Source organism: Cibotium barometz, chromosome 30 (assembly GCF_041138505.1).
Source record: "Cibotium barometz isolate CiBa-2024 chromosome 30, ASM4113850v1, whole genome shotgun sequence".
NCBI classification, from domain to species: Eukaryota; Viridiplantae; Streptophyta; class Polypodiopsida; order Cyatheales; family Cibotiaceae; genus Cibotium; species Cibotium barometz.
Window position 1 is genome coordinate 39527219 of NC_141075.1, and position 17049 is coordinate 39544267.

General features: G+C 42.2%; 1 protein-coding gene across 2 annotated transcripts; it reads right to left on the minus strand.

The window, feature by feature from the left end:
* Positions 1–4663: 4663 nt before the first annotated feature.
* LOC147621470 (uncharacterized) lies at positions 4664–11111 on the minus strand. Of its 2 annotated transcripts, XM_086824212.1 has the most exons (4): positions 10837–11111; positions 10607–10696; positions 6013–10479; positions 4722–5907 (listed from the first exon to the last, which is right to left on the minus strand). In XM_086824212.1, exons 3-4 carry the CDS (start codon positions 10379–10381, stop codon positions 4976–4978), a joined length of 5301 nt encoding a protein of 1766 aa, XP_086680338.1. In that variant the 5' UTR covers positions 10382–10479; positions 10607–10696; positions 10837–11111; the 3' UTR covers positions 4722–4975. The 2 variants fall into 2 exon arrangements, with proteins under 2 accessions (XP_086680337.1, XP_086680338.1); XM_086824211.1 differs by having other exon boundaries at positions 4664–10479.
* Between the last annotated feature and the right edge of the window lie 5938 nt (positions 11112–17049).

Below are 17049 nucleotides of genomic sequence, written 5' to 3' on the forward strand. Positions count from 1 at the left end.
TACTACACGTGAGTTGAGGGTAAGCAGAGATGTTGTGTTTGATAAAATGAGTAGCTAGTATGCTGCTGAAAAAGATGACGTTGGGGTTGATGTAATTGGAAATGTGATTGCATAGAACGCAAGTCAACAATCACAGTTAATGAGTGGACCTAGAGAGTCCTCTTGTGTTGGGTCTATTGATAGACCATGGAGTAGCAGGTTGTGTCAAAATACCAGTCTTGAAAATACAGTTAGTATAGCACGAAAAGGCAAAGAGAAGGTTGTGAGCCTCTTGGGATGCCTGACATTTTTGCAGGACATTCTTATGTTGATGGAGAGTCTCGGAGCAGAGCCTTGATGATGAGCTTGGGATTCGAGCTATTAGAATACCTAGTATAAGAAAGGCAAGAGAAGATGCAAAAATGCCAGGTAGTGATCATGGACAACGTAGGTCAAGGAGATATAGAAAACATGTTGACATATGATGGTTATGTGACTCATCATTATGCATATATGGCTACAGTTGTGCAAGATGTTGAACCCACATGTTTTGAAGAAGCTATTTAAAATGTAGATTGGGAGAAAGCCACGGGTTAAGAAATGGCTACATTGGATGCAAATGAGACTTGGGACTTAGTGCCATTGCCTAAGAACAAGAAGGCTATTGGATGCAAGTGGTTGTACAAAATAAAGCACATCTCAGATCGAAGTATTAGCAAGTATAAAGGAAGATTAGTTGCCAAAGGTTATGCTCAAACTTATGGCATTGATTATGAGGACACATTTAGCCTCGTTGCCAAGATGGCAACCGTGAGAGCTGTTATTTTGCGGTGGCTGCATCAAAAGGATGGGTTTTACATCAAACGAATGTTAAGAATGCGTTCTTGCATGGTGATTTGCAAGAAGAAGTGTATATGGATCCACCACCAGGTTATGGAGATGTGGGTCACCCTGATTTTGTATGCAAGTTGCATAAAGCTTCATATGGCTTGAAACAAGCACTGAGAGCATGGCATGATAAGATAACACAATATCTTATCACCATTGCCTTTCATGTGGCAGATACTGATCATTCACTCTATGTGCGAAGGAGTAATAAGGGACTTGTGGTAATCACAATCTATGTGGAGGATGACTTGATTGTTGGGGGTGATAGTGGAGAGGACGTTGAGAGTGTGAAATTCCTCCTCAAGCAGAAATTCGACATGAAGAATTTGCGTGAGTTGTGGTACTTCCTTGGCATTGAGATTATTAGGACCGCCAAGGGCATATGGCTGTCATAGAGACAGTATACATTGGACATACTGTCCAAGTATGGTATGGCTGGTTGTTTGTAAGCCAAATTCTATGCCATTAGATTCAAATGGCAAGTTGAGTGCAATTGTGGGTGAGATTTTGGAGAATCCCACTATGTATAGAAAGATAGTGGGTAGCTTGATCTACATGACGATCACCAAGCCAGATTTGAACTTGGATTGCAGAGTCAATTTATGCAAGTTCCTCAGAAGCCACATTTGGATGATGTGAGGCGCACATTGCGCTATGTGAAGTCTACAGTGGACTATGGTCTCTTTTATGAGGCTAGTACAGAGTTGCAAGTGTTTGAATACATCGATGCAGATTGGGCTAGTAGTATTACACATAGGAGATCTACTAGTGGATTTATGTTTTTCTTTGGGAGTGGTACTGTGACATGGAGTAGTAAGAAGCACCCAATAGTTGCCTTGTCAAGTACTAAGGCAACATCATGTGAGGTAGCTTGGTTACGCAAGCTACTTGGTGATTTGGGGCTACAGGTTATCATCTATTGTGACAACCTTAGCAGTATACAGTTGGCACGAGGAGCCCATTTTTCATTTGCGGACCAAACACGTAGAGGTCCACTATCATTTCATCAGAGAGATCTTAGCAAGAGACATTGATCTCATGTATGTTAACTTAGAGGAGCAGGTAGCTGACATTTTCACGAAAGCCCTAGGAGCAGAGAAGCTTCACAGATTCCGGACTATGCTTGGAGTCCTAGAAATGGAGTTGAGCTTGAGGGGGAGTGTTGAGATGTCAAGCTCAATACGAGCTGGCACTTATGATATGCCTGGGTGATCGTTTTCGCTACTTACATCACTGACGTGTTTGGTAGGATGCTGACATGATAGATCTTCGCCAATGATTCTACAGTTGGACTACACCAACTACTAGTCCACCATTGAGTTATGGCATACTTATCTTGCCAGCTCACTCACTTAATGTGTTCACATTATGAACCGCATGTATATAGTACTTTAGTACTTATGTTGTATTTCCCTTATCTTTTGGTAGAACCCTTTTGTTTGTGAAGAAAAAGAAGAGCAAATTTTCAGCCTCTCATCTTGTGTGTTCTCTTCTAGGATTTGTGTGAGTATGTGTGCTTGCAAGAGCTCAAGCAGTCTTCCTCCTTGCATCTTTTCAATAATCTGGTTTTTCCATTTTTTACATGTCTCTAAACCACTCACCATGACTCGTCATGTGGTTAGAGGTGTGAGAATCCACATACCAATTATCTCCAAATCTTGACACGCCTCCTATTATGGAACTGAGCATATGTTGCATCACAAACAATTGCTTACTTCTGTGACCTGTCATTACCATGTTTGCTTGATGATGCATAGTTGCCTTGCTACAACTTTTCACTTTTGATATCATTGTACTTTTTATGGTAGTCCATTGCCATGTGTCCTGGTTTGCTATAGTAACAGCACTCTATGTTAGTTGCACTGATTTCTTTGCCAACCACCTCATCCTCTAGCTCCCCCTGTCTCCAGAGTGGCCTCTTCCACTTGTATAAGATTGATTTTCTTCTTGTTATTGGTTGTTTTGCTGGTTTTGATTTCCAAATCGACCACCACCTCATCCTCTAGATGACGACGTGTCTCTACCTCTACCTTTTACTGAGTAGAAGGCCTATTTATTTGCATTTTCAAAGAATAAACCTTCCCCAATATTCACCTCTGCACAGATGAGAAGAGCAATCAATACCTGAAAATCAAGAAAGTTCTCTCAAACTCCAATGGAGGTCTGAAGCTGACTATATTCTTTGCCAACCTTCAGTGAGTAATCATTTATACTCGGTTTTCCTCTGGTCACATTATGCAACTCTTGCTTTAGCTGCATCTTCCGAGCTTTGTATCGCATATCTTCACCAAGGTGTCTCAAGCCTTCTTAGGCATTTGTACATCCTGTATATGTACAATCATAGAATGTGTCACATTGACAGAACTAGTACAATACCTTCCTAGCTCTTTTATGCCATACTTTATATGTATGCACCTATTGTGGGGTTGGATTTTCTTCAGCAATGTCCAGCTCCTTTTTCATCACCTCTGATGAACTCCCAATATCCTTTTCTTAGTCATCCTTACTCTCGTCTAGCTTCTCGCTCACAAAATCTATGATAAGACATCTTTACTTGCAGCAACTTACCAAACAATGCTTGCAAAAAACCTTTGCACTTACAACAAATATGCCACAAAAACATACATCCACCAACACCTGTTAACACTTACTCTTTGTATAGATTGTCCTGGAACCAAATTTCTGCTACAACTTTGCACAAAACCAAAAATTGGGCATACACAATCAAAATCGACACTTCATAGAGTGCATGCGAAAAACTTGCAAAGCCAAAATAGAACTCGAAATGCATCCGAATTGTATCAAAACGTGCAAAAATTTAGCTAACGTAATTAACTACACACAATATAGTCTCTTCTTCCTTCACCCAAGAGGATGCCTCAATTTGAGACAATAATTTCCTTGTCTAGCTATAACTTTGACAACTACCAAAGATATTGCTCCAAAATTAAAAGAGGAAAAGAGATGAAAAAAAAATCCTTACCCCTATACTACTTTGCTTGCCTTGTTCTTACCTCTTGCTTGCCTCTTTAGCTCTCACACAAACTACGGAGATCTAATACCATAAAGAGAATATGAGGGAAAGGGAGAACTTAAGTTCCTTGCAACAAGCATGCGCGCACGCGCACGCGCACGCACGAGAGAGATGGATGGTTAAACTTTCTTCTAACTTCTTCTCTTTTCTACAATGATAAAAATTAAAGAGAGAACCCTCTCTCTCTCTCTCTCTCTCTCTCTCTCTCTCTCGTATGGATCATCTACAGTCCATTGGTTGGCTATGGGGTGGAAAAGAAATCATCATCTCCTCTCTCTCTCTCTCTCTCAATCTTGGGCCTATCAACTCGTTTTCATGTTCTCTACAACAGCTTTTGGTCTTTTTGAAAACATAGGACAAGCATAATATTCCCTAAAGCTGAAACGAATTGAACCAGGGACCTCTAGGTTCCAAAGCTGAACCCTTACTGCGAAGCTAATCAATTGTTTAATATTGCTTGAATATATCTAGTATGTGAACACCTTCCCAAAACTATACACCAAGAACTCCATGTCCACCCGTCCTCCACCTTCCCCTCCTGCACCTTTCCGCCAACCACAGAGTAGCTGAGCAGCCATTCAACTGTCACAAGATTTGCAGGCTTGGCCTGGCTGGTCCTCTTAAGTATATCACTGGAAAGATCTAGACGGCTGCCGACCCAGGAGCAAACACATTGGAGTTCCCTTTTTCTAGGCCAAAAGGGTCCAACAGCTGCAGGCAAAAGGCAAAACAAAAGCTACAGATAGACCCAACAGTCAATGATTGTTGCAACTTCAACAGTCATTCAAGGTGCAAAAAAGGATACACGTATCGATCCCAGGAGATGGCAAATGATCCAGACTACAAAACTAGCGAACACGCATACATGCATACATACATAGCCAATCCTGAGTCCTCGATTGAAATCCATAGCAGCATCGTGCACATACTTACCCTACATTTCCAGAACCCCCCATTTCTTATACAGTATATCTCAAAATTCTATTTCACACACACAATGCTTCTTGGGGCCCAGATAAACGATTTTCCACACACGCCAGATAACACCTGATACAACATTGTTAGATTTTAACCTCAGGTAGCATCTGAGGGTACAGGTGATGTGCCAACTATAACACTCACTTGTCGTAGAAGCGTCATCATTTTATCCTGTATGTCCCCAGTTGGCTCACACCAGGAGTTGTTGGCATCATTGCTAAGAACCTGCATGGCCTCTGATGAGCCTGTGCCCCCATGCTCAGCCCTGTTCTGTGATGATGCATTTGTCACAGATGGGCGCCCTTCTATTTTCTCTTTTGATGAGAGTATAACTCTTCCATCCACCCTTGTCAACGAAGACTTTTCTTTGCCAAAAGATAAAGCATCCTTCTTTGTGTCCTCCTTTAAAGAATGTGAGAAATGGCGAAGCCTATATGTCACGGTTGCCTGCCCAAACATGGAATTCTTCCTGGCATGCTTCAAGGCAAATTCAGCATCTCGGCCGTGCTTGAAAACAACCTGAGCTGAAGCTGAGTCCTTATACACTCTTGTTCCTGAAGTCTGTAGGGGCCCAAACGGGACAAACGTAGCTTTAAGCTGGGACTCCGAGGGCAAAGCAAAGTCTCCAGTGAACCTCATGAAAAGGCCGAGTGGCAGTTGGGAAGATAATTTCTCATCGTATCGCTGGCTGGAGCTTCTCACAGGGGGCACTGGCCTTCTAGAGTACTGTATTATGTTCTTTTCAAAGCGTCTGGGTTCCACATGCTTCTCTGCGCTGATAACTCCTTTGGAAACATGTTGTCCCTGAGGGCCAGAAGTCGGGCTTTTTTTGGGAGCCTTTGCCACAACCTCCTGAACAATTTCAGATTTTCTTTTCCGTGCAGCTAGGGCAAGCTCTTGCACACCAGGTCTCTGGCTTCTATGTGGCACACTATGCCAGCGAGGTGACGCTTTTATGGCCACTGCTTTAGCATCACACACCTGACCACCTTTCTTTGAGTGTTTGACAGCCTTCCCCGCTTGTTCACCTGACAATGGGGCAGCATCCGTGCCATAGCCTGAGCTCTTCTTAAAAACTATAGTGCGAAATTTAAACAAAGCTTCTGTGACTCTACCTGAAGGTTTACTCATACCTGCATTGTTCAACGGATCCCTGGCAAGGAGCTCTAGACCTTGACGAAGTTGCACCAGGCTGAAATGAGACCACTCTTCAGGGGACTCCTTACAAACTGCCTTCTTGTACTTGGGCGAGCCAGAAGGCTCAGAAGCCAAGCCCTCTGTGTCTTTCTTTGGCCCAGGCCTCATGCTCTTGGCTGAAGACTCATCCACACACTTCATCAGCGAGGGTGTCCCCGTGAGCTCTCCTGTAGCTTTTCTGATACTATCACCCAACTTTACAGCTTTGTTAGGTTTTCTCGCATCTTCCTTCTTTGGTGTATCTGTGCCACTAGATTGCATCTCCCTCTTCACCACCGCTTCCTCCTTTGGCTTTGTGACTTTGGACTCTTTTTTCAAACCATCCCTTATGTCCAAATCCAAGGAATTGAGCTTCTTCTTCCCCTCCGGAGTACTTACCTGCACTGTCTTCGGGTCTAGCAATGGAGCTGGTGATTTCTTGGCACTCAGTGACTTCTTGCCTTTCATTACTTCGACATCAGTATCAAATGATTTCTCATTTGAATCCAAAGGCATGAAGTTGAAGCCATCCTTTTTTTTAGTCTCAGATCTTGTAGAGGCAGCTAGGTCACAGTCTGATGCTCTCTTATGATGTGCTTTAACCGCTGGAGCCTCATCTTCTAAGCTTACCTCAACAGCTCTTTCCAAATCAGAGACAGATTTTGCATCTAGGGCTTTCCCCAGAGTTTGCCCACAAACCTTCTTCTTAATGAAGCCAGACTTTCCATCTTCCCTCGAGCTTGATCTCTTCAGAACTTTGGAACGATAACCTGCTAAAGCAAACAAAGTCTCTGTGCCATCATCGAGGCTTTTCTCACCCTCCGCTTCCTCCTCCACTGCTGTATCTGAAGAAGCTTCCAAACCCAATAGGCGATCTCGTTTGACCTTCTTGCTGCATTTAAGCTCATTGAAAAGGCAGGCTCGTTTCTTTTTACCCAAATCAATGGCCTCTCTAACTACCTGCTCACTCTCAACGTCACTCGCTATTGCCTCTGTATGATCAGTTTCTTTTGAAGTTGGTGTTTTCAGCCTTCTGAGTGTTGGAGACAAGCCTTTGCCTTCAGAAGCCCTTCCCTGTTCCCCCATGTTGACCTTCTTTGCTTCTTTACCTTCATCTGCAGCTGCATCATCATCTGTCTCGAGAAAAGAAAATCTCCTGTTCAGCACGAATCCATGATCAGAAACTGCTCTCTCAACCAGCGTGTTTTGAAGAAAATTGCCAGCATTCAAACTTCCTGAAGCAACCATGCAAGTTCGCAAACCATAGGCATGCCCACGCAATTCTGACGCTTCCAAGGTGGAGCTCCAAGAACCAAAAGGGAAACATGCTACACCCTTCACAAACTCCAGTGTCTTGTCTGGCTTGAAGATCTCTACACTTGCCGAAATGTCTTTATGATTTTTAACCCTCACACCCTTCTGAATGCCTGCATTCGCATCTGGGAACATGCTTGTGCTGTGCAGAGATCCCTTAAAATGTGGGCAATTTAAGCCTAGCTCCGAACGCCTGCAAAACTCTTCCAGTGCTTCTGCAACTGCCTTGCAAAAGCTCTTCATGGTTGTTTGCTTCACTTTTTCTTTGAAATTCGGCCTAAATGCTATCATCTGAGACTGCTGTAGCCAAGCAAAGGTGCAGTCGCCAAAAAATGCTACCAAAACCCTTCCAGATCTTTTTACTTTCTTTGCAGACGTGGATGCATCTGTGGGGTCAAAAATCTGTGCAGGCCACCAAGGATGGGACCTCACTTTGGCCCATACCAAATCACCAATGCTAAAGGCACGCCCTTCCTTACGAGCTTTTCGCAGCTTTTTGGCTGAGTTATCCTCTTCAGGCTCAGAGGAAAACACCTCACCACCATTCTCTTCGTGAATCTTTTCTCCATCACTTTGCTTGACCTCTACAACACCACCATCAAGCTGGTCTACAGTTTTTTCTCTCCTCCATGTGCGATCATTGATGTGCTTCTCCAAGGGCTTCTCAGGAGAAATGTCAGCCTCCATGGTAGAAACACAACGCTTCTCTCTTTCAGAGTCCTTGTCTGTGCTTTCGTCATGCCATACCAAGCTCTGTGAAGCAGGCCTTTCAATGTCCATACATCCGTCACTACTGACATCCTCTAATGTGTGTTGCTCTTGAATATTATCCTCAGGAAGATGCAAATCTTCTGACACCCACGGCACAACTGTTCCAGGGACTGATGGGGCGTCTAAATGCATGATCTCTTTCAGTAAAACCTCCTGCTTCTCTGTCTGTTCATCAACAGCAATAGGCGAAGGGCAAGTATTAACCAGCTCCTTGGGATAATACTCTTCTTGATGTTCACTTGACAAAGTATTCCCCTGTGCTGGTGCTGAAGCCGTCTCCTCATGGAACTTGTCTCCATCCCACTGACTTACCTCTGAAACAATACCATCAAACTCGTCCGGGATATTCCCCCCCATCAACATAGGGTCATCACTGTGTTTCTTTACGTTCTCTGGAGAAAACTCATCAATCTTCATGCAAGAAATCGCATGATCCTCCTCTGTTTCATTTTGCTTTACTGTGATTTCCTCCTCTTGTACCAAGCACTGTGAGGCAGGCTCTTCAGTTTTCATTGAAACGTTTTTGCTGACACCCACTGGAATGTTTTCTTGCACATTGTCTGCAAGCACACGCACATACTTGGAGATCTCAGCCACAACCACCGCATTTGAGGATTTACTGTCTGCATGAGCAGTCTCTGAGGAGTCGATGTTCCACTTCTCATTCCACAAAACATCTTTCTCTGCTTCTACAGTCTGCTCAGCAGCACCAACCTCTATTGAGCGCAAAGTGGTAAGCCGGATTTCTGCCACCCCATTGACCACTGGCCCACATTCTTCACTTGTACTGCTTTGCTGGATGTCCTGCTTCAGCTCAGTCTGTCTTGCATCTTCTTCATGAGTTCTATCTGTCTCAGCTCTTACGCCAAGCAATGAGTTTACACCCCATACAGGCATACCTTCTTTCTTTGAAGTTGTGTTGGGTCTACTTGCATTCTCAACACCAAAATCAGGAAAACTACTTGACAGTTCTTGCTCATGTGGATAGACCTTGACTGCTACAGCTTGACAAGTGGTACTCAATGGACCTGACTCATATTCAACCACATCAACAGCAATTATTGGCTCCCCGTGCATTTTGGGGGTACTGGCGGTACTAGCATTCAGTATGTCCTGTGAGTTCCTGGTTCCACAGCTCTGGGCAGCCTGCAGGATCTCTACTTCCTCTTCATGCAAGCTTAGGAGGACTTCATCTGCATCACTTGTACAATGCAGATAAACTCCTTGCACATCTGCTTTCCGGTGTTCATTATAGGGTAGCTTCTCGACTTCATCACCATCCACTGAACCTTGTGTGTTCCCAACATCAGCTTCGCTGTGTTTATCAACAGCTAACTTCTCATCATCCTGTACACATTCTGCTAGTCCTTGCTTACTCTTAGTCTGGGCATGTGAAAGGGCATCTTGTATGCCGCTCAAATCCTCTACTCCATGAACAGCATCCGTTAATGCACTCTCAAAACCCACTTGTACATGCTCATCCTGAACACGCTTACCTTCAGCATCTGCCCTTTGCACGATACCACTGTCCATAATTGTACCAGTGTTGGGCTCTGTCTGAGTGCACTTCGCATCAACATCTTTGTGCCAGTCCTCGTCACACTGAACAAGACTGCTCTCAACAATACCTACATCTTTGGCAGCTTGCCGGCTTGCTATATTTCCTGCATCCAGAGCTGAAAACTCACAATGCTCATCAGAGAATGTGCCTGTCATTAGCTCCTCCTGTGAATCCATATGAAATTGTGCAGCCACAAACTCTGTACCATACACAAATTCTACTCCTTCAAGAGCCGGAAAGGTAGCAACTCTACCCTCCTCGAGATCTTCCCTGGTGATGTCTTCGACTGTGCGACGCTCGCCCCCATCAGGAGAACAGGCTGAATACAGGGCCCCTTCCTGTTTTGAGACGTTAATCTCTCCTGATGACATTGCAGTATCCTCCTGCTCTGAAACCCTACATTCACCTGCTACCATTTCATTAGCATCCTTCTCTGAAACCTTCGCTTCCCCCGATGACATTACAGCACCTTCCTGCTCTGAAACCCTGCTTCCACCTGATACCACTAGAGTATCCTCTATCTCCGAAACCCTAGCTCCACCTGCTACCTTTGCATTAGCATCGTGCTCTGAAACCCTAGTATCCCTTGACGTCACAGGAATAAAAGCTTCTGAAAAGCCATCCCCCAACTGGTTGCAATCGTCATCCATCATAAGATTTTCTTTATTCGGAGTTTCCATTTCCTGTGCAGTCTTCGGTAATGTCTTCCCTGCATCTACATGCAATCAGGGCACGGGTAGCTGGAAGATGCCAGAAGGGTCTTGCTCGGTTGAATAGGCTGTGACAAGCATCGGTAAGACTCATGTTGCAGAAATCCTAGAACTTAAGAAGACAAAATTTCCACGTTTTCCATGACCTAAAATCTCATGTGCTTCTTCAAAATAAAACGTAGGGGAGACGCTTACCTGGATAATGCGATGTAGCCAAGTTATGTAGAAACCGTCACACAGGGCAAACAAGCCCTAGCACACCAAAAATCCTAGCACAGAGAAAACCTTGACAAAAATAAACAAAAAACCCCATTTGTTAAAAAACCCGCGGAGCTGGAAGAGAATCGAAGGCCAATTTCTTCTCAAATCAGGCTGGGGAAGAAATGGGGGTACAAATCAGATTAAAGATGAGTTTGAAGGAAAACCTGAGTTTGGAGCAGAGAATAAGAACCGGCAAGAGCAAGAAAGGCAAAAAGGGGGGCACAAATTCAAGCTCTACTCGCCATATCCAGAAGCTTGAAAAAGGAAATGCCCAAACGCGTACAACTCACGCAAGATCACAGAACAAACACATACAGAGAGAGCCGAGAGCAACAAAAGGCGAGAGAGACACAGAGGCATTGACAATCACAATTTTGCCGCTAATCTTATCCTTAATCTTCTTCACTTATTGTTAAGATTTACTCCTCCATTAAACTCCAAATTGGGTTAAGGTAAGCAATCACCAATATTACTCCTAGGCTTGTCCTCAATCTTCCAACAACTTAACTCCAACCCCATTTCCAAGAGAGAAGCACTTCGCTAGATGATACCCCCCTAGATTAAGAAAGGTTTCCTCCTCTTGTCTAAACTTACCTTTTGCTCTAACTCTAACTCTAATGGCTCTACTATCTCTCGAAATTCATAGCTCCCAAACTACTAAGCTGATGAGAGTAAATATTTTTTAAGATACATGGAAAATATTCCTATGGAGGAAAATTTATGATTACTACCCTTAATATCTTTGTTTGTTGAGATAGCTGATTCCAACAGCACTCTCTCTCTCTCTCTCTCTCTCTCTCTCTCTCTCTCTCTCTCTCTATATATATATATATATATATATACGCCATCTTGCTCTCTCTTTCTCTCTCTCTATGCCATCTCGTTGCTCTTATGCCCTAACACCCTCCAGAATGCATGGCTCCCATACATTTGCACTTTGAGTGGGGCGTCGTCGTCTCCCTCTACAAGAAAACCGAACGCAAATCGAATGTTTGTACATTAGACAGCATGTCATGTACTTCCCACGCCAAGGGTCGCACTTTGCCATCATCGACGCTGGAACGAAGTTACTGTTTGTGATCTCTGCAAACTGAGAGCTACTCGTGATAAGCCTTCTTAACGGAGATTACTGGGGCATAGGAAGAGAGCATGAAGTGAGTCCTCGGATATGGCACCATATTTGTCTGAAACTTAGTCACATCCACGTTTAGAGTGTTGTTGAAACGTAGCGAAGTGGTTAGGGAAGAGACGACTTGCGTTATAAAGAGGTCCGTTAGAAAGAGAATTGATAATGCAAATGGTGAAGGGCAGTATCGAAAAAGAATGCCGGAACGACCCAATAAGCTTGACGAAAATCGTAAAAAACTGTAATTTGATGGAAACTTGAAGGAAATTGGTGACCTAAGAAACAAGCTTGTTGAGATTCGTGTATGTCGGAAGCTCAATATCCAAAGAGCAGCGACATATGACATAAATTGCCTCAATATCAAGAAGAACGTCAACATCCGTGTGCTCCAGTAGAGAATGGGTGGATAGCACACTATTGTAGTGCTCAACGAGACGAAGGTGGAGACTTGTGAGGGGCGAAGGGTTCACAGTGAAGGCGAGCTTCGATTTCTTGCCGTAATCGACAGAAAGCCTTTCAAGAACAAGAGACCCGAGCCTTTGTAAATGAGTGTTTGAAAGGGCCGAGCGCCATGATGATGGATAATGATGACGATCACGATGATGATGATCAGGACGACTCTCCTCTGCAAAGGCTAGCTACGTCATTTTGTTTCTCTTTGATTAAGGTTCAAAAACCTTAATTTTAGTTTTCGCTCAAAGGTTTTAAAAAGCCACTAATTAATCAAATTTCTTTAATCAACTTTACACGTCGTGTTTAGCTAGGTAGGTCAAGTCCGCATACCTCTAGGTCATGCCCTCTAGGGTTCTATCGTACGTGGGAGTCGAGGTTTTCACAAACAAGCATTTGTTGTGATCATTTGGCAATCTCGCTTTTGCAATTGATCATTCTTTTTATTTAGCTGAGTAAGCTTCTTGATAAATACACACTTTATCCTGCAATAATACTTTTTCTTTTTCAAATGGGGACATTAGAAGGTTTAGCACATGTGCTCTTAGGTGGGTTAATTGTGGCTTAATGTTTTCTAGAGATCTTTTAAAATTAGAATTTCCCCTTTTCTTGATGAATTTCCCCCTTGCAAATACTTTGAGAAAATCTCTTCTTATTTGCAAGTGGTATACGCCATGAATCTTTTCCACATTTAAGATCTTGTTTGAAGAAAGGACCTAAAAGTATTTAACAAAAGCCCTCTACAAATCTTCATCTTAACAACATCAACAAAGGTCATTTTTGGTGTGCACAAGTCATGATGAATGGATTTTTGGTGTGCACAAGTCATGATGAATGGATTATTGTGAATTACACATAATCCTTGTCGAAGAAATCTATTTACTAACAAGTTTTTCCAAATAAAAAGATATAATTGCTAGTCATTTGTGTGGTTATGAATGCTCAAGAAGATCCAATTTCCATCCATTTGTATGGTTATGAATGCTCAAGAAAACACCACATAGGATGTGTATTTGTAGTTGCATGCAAAAGTGCAGAAGAAGCAAAGTAAATTAAATGTCACTTTTTTGATTTGGTGAGCCATTGAGATATGCATGAAAATGAAACAAGACCAAATGGAATGACCCATGATATTCAAGCTTTAGGAAATGTGTGCATGTACTCCCCACACATTCACTTTTATAGTTTCCGTGTTGTTGCGTTCCTACAGCTTAAAGTTGATGTAAAACAATATTTGACTATTGACATGCCTAGTTCCTATTAAGCTCCAAATTTTGACTAACAAGTTGCTTGACTTCTTTTTGAGACTTGATTCAATTTCAACCTCACCTTTGAGCTAGCTTATATACTTGTTAAAATGGTGAGCCATCCAAAAACCCTTTGAAAAACAATGAAGGTGGACAAAGGAGACATTGTGCTTACCTACCAGAAAAATAAGATATTTTTGTTTATAGTAGTAAAACAATATTATTTGAAAGAAATATAGGAATTGATTTAATTACGAGTTATGAAAAATATTGGTATTGAGCCTATGGAGGTGGCATGAAAATTGGGCAAATAACATGTTTGCTATGAAAGTAAATTAAAAAGTAAGTCCCATTACAATATATGTATACATTATCTAATTAATTATATATTTTAAAATTGTGTGTGTGTGTGTGTGTGTGTGTGTGTTATAATCATATATTATACACAATATAGTGATTTGTGCTTGTTCATATAATATTGACAAAACACATCTTCATTGTAAAATGTATGTTAATGTTTTGTTTTTATATATGTATGTGTGTGTGTGTGTGTGTATAATGATTTAAAACAATCTATCAATACTATTTCTAATTTTTTGCATACATTTTTACATCTTATTACTCATATATGATCATTTAATATAATGCATATGAATATAACAATGTATTATTTCACATTATTTTAGCTTGAAATATTACTTAATTTAATATAATTTATTATCCCTTTTATTCAATGTTTATATATATATCCTTATGATAATCACATAAAAAATACTTTTCTTTTTTGTTTCTAGGAATCTTCCATGATTGCCTTTCCTACAAACCTATGTCTTTGAGCTTTAACTCTCATTTCCTAATAGCAAATAATCGATATCTCCTACCTTACCATCTCTAGCAGACTATTTAACCTAGGCCTATCCTACCATCTCTAGCCTCCTATTTAACCTAGGGCCTATCCTACCATCATTCTAATCTTCCCTACAAAAAAGAAAAAAATCATTTCTTTCAAACCTCTAAAGTTCCTTCTACAATAACCCTTGGTCCTCCTTCAAAATGATAAGTCCCCTATTTTAACATTGAGAAATATACCTTCTTATTGCCAACTCGCACTCCACATCACAATGCCCATGTCCCTACTTACATGCCATCCTTCCCTATCTCACCAACCACACATTGCTTATGTAGCTTCTCTTCATTTCCTTAGTGATAGTTGTCACATAACTTGTAACCGGTTACGTAGGGCTCGACCGGATAGGGAGCCCGATCGTCGGAGTGTGATCGGCGAGGGTGTCCAAGGTTCAGGGGTGAGGCACCGGGGTTGAAAGTCCACAAATGGTCGGGCAAATGTGGGTAGGCAGGTCACTACATAAGCGGGGAAATGTGGATGCTTATCCACATTTCTCTATGGTTGGGTGATGAACAAGAGCCCTCCTCTCCTCCCTCACCTTGGTGGCTTCCCATGGGCAATGCAACAATAACATTACCATTTGGCTTGTGTGGGCAATGCCATGAAATTTGGGAAAGAAGACCTTTAAAAAAACATCATTGAAAGTTAGTAAATGACGAATATAATATATTTTGAGCAATAAAAGATAATGTTTATAAAAAAGAAGATTTGAAAAATATACAACTTTCTTGAAGAAAAAATTCTTTTAAGTATCAATAAACTAAGACATGCTAAAAAATGTTGAGAATTTGAATCTTTAATCTCTATTGATTTTCAACGACATGTAGTAGCATATAAACAAAAAAGTCAATGAACGTGACGAATAAGAATTATTTCTTCATTGATGTTCTTTCCATGAGCACAAAAGGTTAAATTGAAAATGACACTCATTGGCATCTCCTATTATAAAAATGTTAGCTTCGCTACTATAACTTTGCCAGTCTCTAGAATGGCTGTCACACAGCCTGTCATCCCACTGGCCGCATATCACCTATGATCTTCTCTTCTATAATCAACATAGATACCAAATCTGCGAAATTGGGAATGTTTTCCTGAGTCTGAATAGACGTCTTGAATGCCTTGTATTGTGGCCCGAGACCACCTAGACAGACTTCCACCTTATCATCATCATCTACTGAAACACCAATAGATGCAAGGGATTCCACAATACCCTTGATCTTCAATGCATAGTCATTCACAGACATACTCTTTTTCTCCACAGTATGAAGTTCATTCTTCAACTGTATCTTTCGTGCCTTGGTATTCGTTTCATAGAGTTTTACCAAGGTGTCCCACGCCTCCTTGGGGGACTTGGCATCATGTATGTGCCCAATCATGGTGTCTTGTATACTGATAGAGAGCCAATACATAAATTTTCTAGCTCCTTGGTTCCAATCCTTGATTTCTTTCACATCTGAGCAGTCGGATTGATCTCCGGTATCTCCGGTGCCTCTTCAGGCTCACCTTTTATGTAGTCCCAATAACCCTTTCCCATCAGGAAATTTGTCAACCTGAACCTCCAAGCATGGAAGTTGTTCTTAGGAAGCTTCTCAGCAATAATCTGGTTTATGCCATCATTTGACATCTTGCCAGACACACAAATTTACCAGAAACAGCACTCTGGTTTGTCCTGCACAAACAGCTGTATTTTCTCTAGCGATACTGTACTACACTCAAATGTCACAACCGATGACCTCAATGTGCATACATACACCCAATGGCAACTGTTTGACCTCCTTGCAGCACACACAATGTTTGCACAACCAATCTGTCTTCCTGCAGTTCTTAAAACAGAGTTCTACATAGAATCGATGACTTACCCGCAGTGCTCAAAATCACCTGCTTTCCGAAAAACGAAGGTCCTAACGCGCCCGAAACGCATTTTCGGCCTCAAAAATTCTATCCGATAAGACACTGTCCGATAGGACAATATAGTTGCCCTATAGCTTTACTCTCGCGAAGAAAGCTCCTCAATCAAAGATCGTTTGCCGGTGCCTCCCGTAGAGCTCCCGACAAGGGTGTAGTCGCCAACACAAATAGGGAAGAGTAAATGAAGCTCTTACCCTCGTACCGCTTCCTTTGCTTCTCTTGCTTGCAGCTCAGCCCTTAGCATGAACCAGGCTCTGATACCATGAAAAGATGCAGGGGAGAAGAGAGCTTGAGCTCTTGCAAGCACACACACACTCACAAAACCGTAAAAGAGAACACACAAGGTGAGAGGCTGAGAATCTTCTTCTTCTTCACACAACACTCAACACACCATATACAAAGATAAGAGTACACACAATATGAGAAGGTACTCAACCAAATACATACTAGGGTTCTCTATAGTGTGAACCCAACTAAATGAGCTGGCGCTATAACTTTGCCAGTCTCTAGAATGGCTGTCACATAGCCTGTCATCCCACTAGCCGCATATCACCCATGATCTCACCAACCATGCCAGTGGTGTAAGTGTGGGGCCTATCCCCCAAGCGGGTCATCAGTGTCCACTGCCTTCACTAGATGAGCTCGATATCTCAACACTCTCTCTTCTCTCTCTCTCTTTCCTACCATCTCTCTCTCTCTCTTTCCTACCATCTCTCTCTCTCTCTCTCTCACACACACA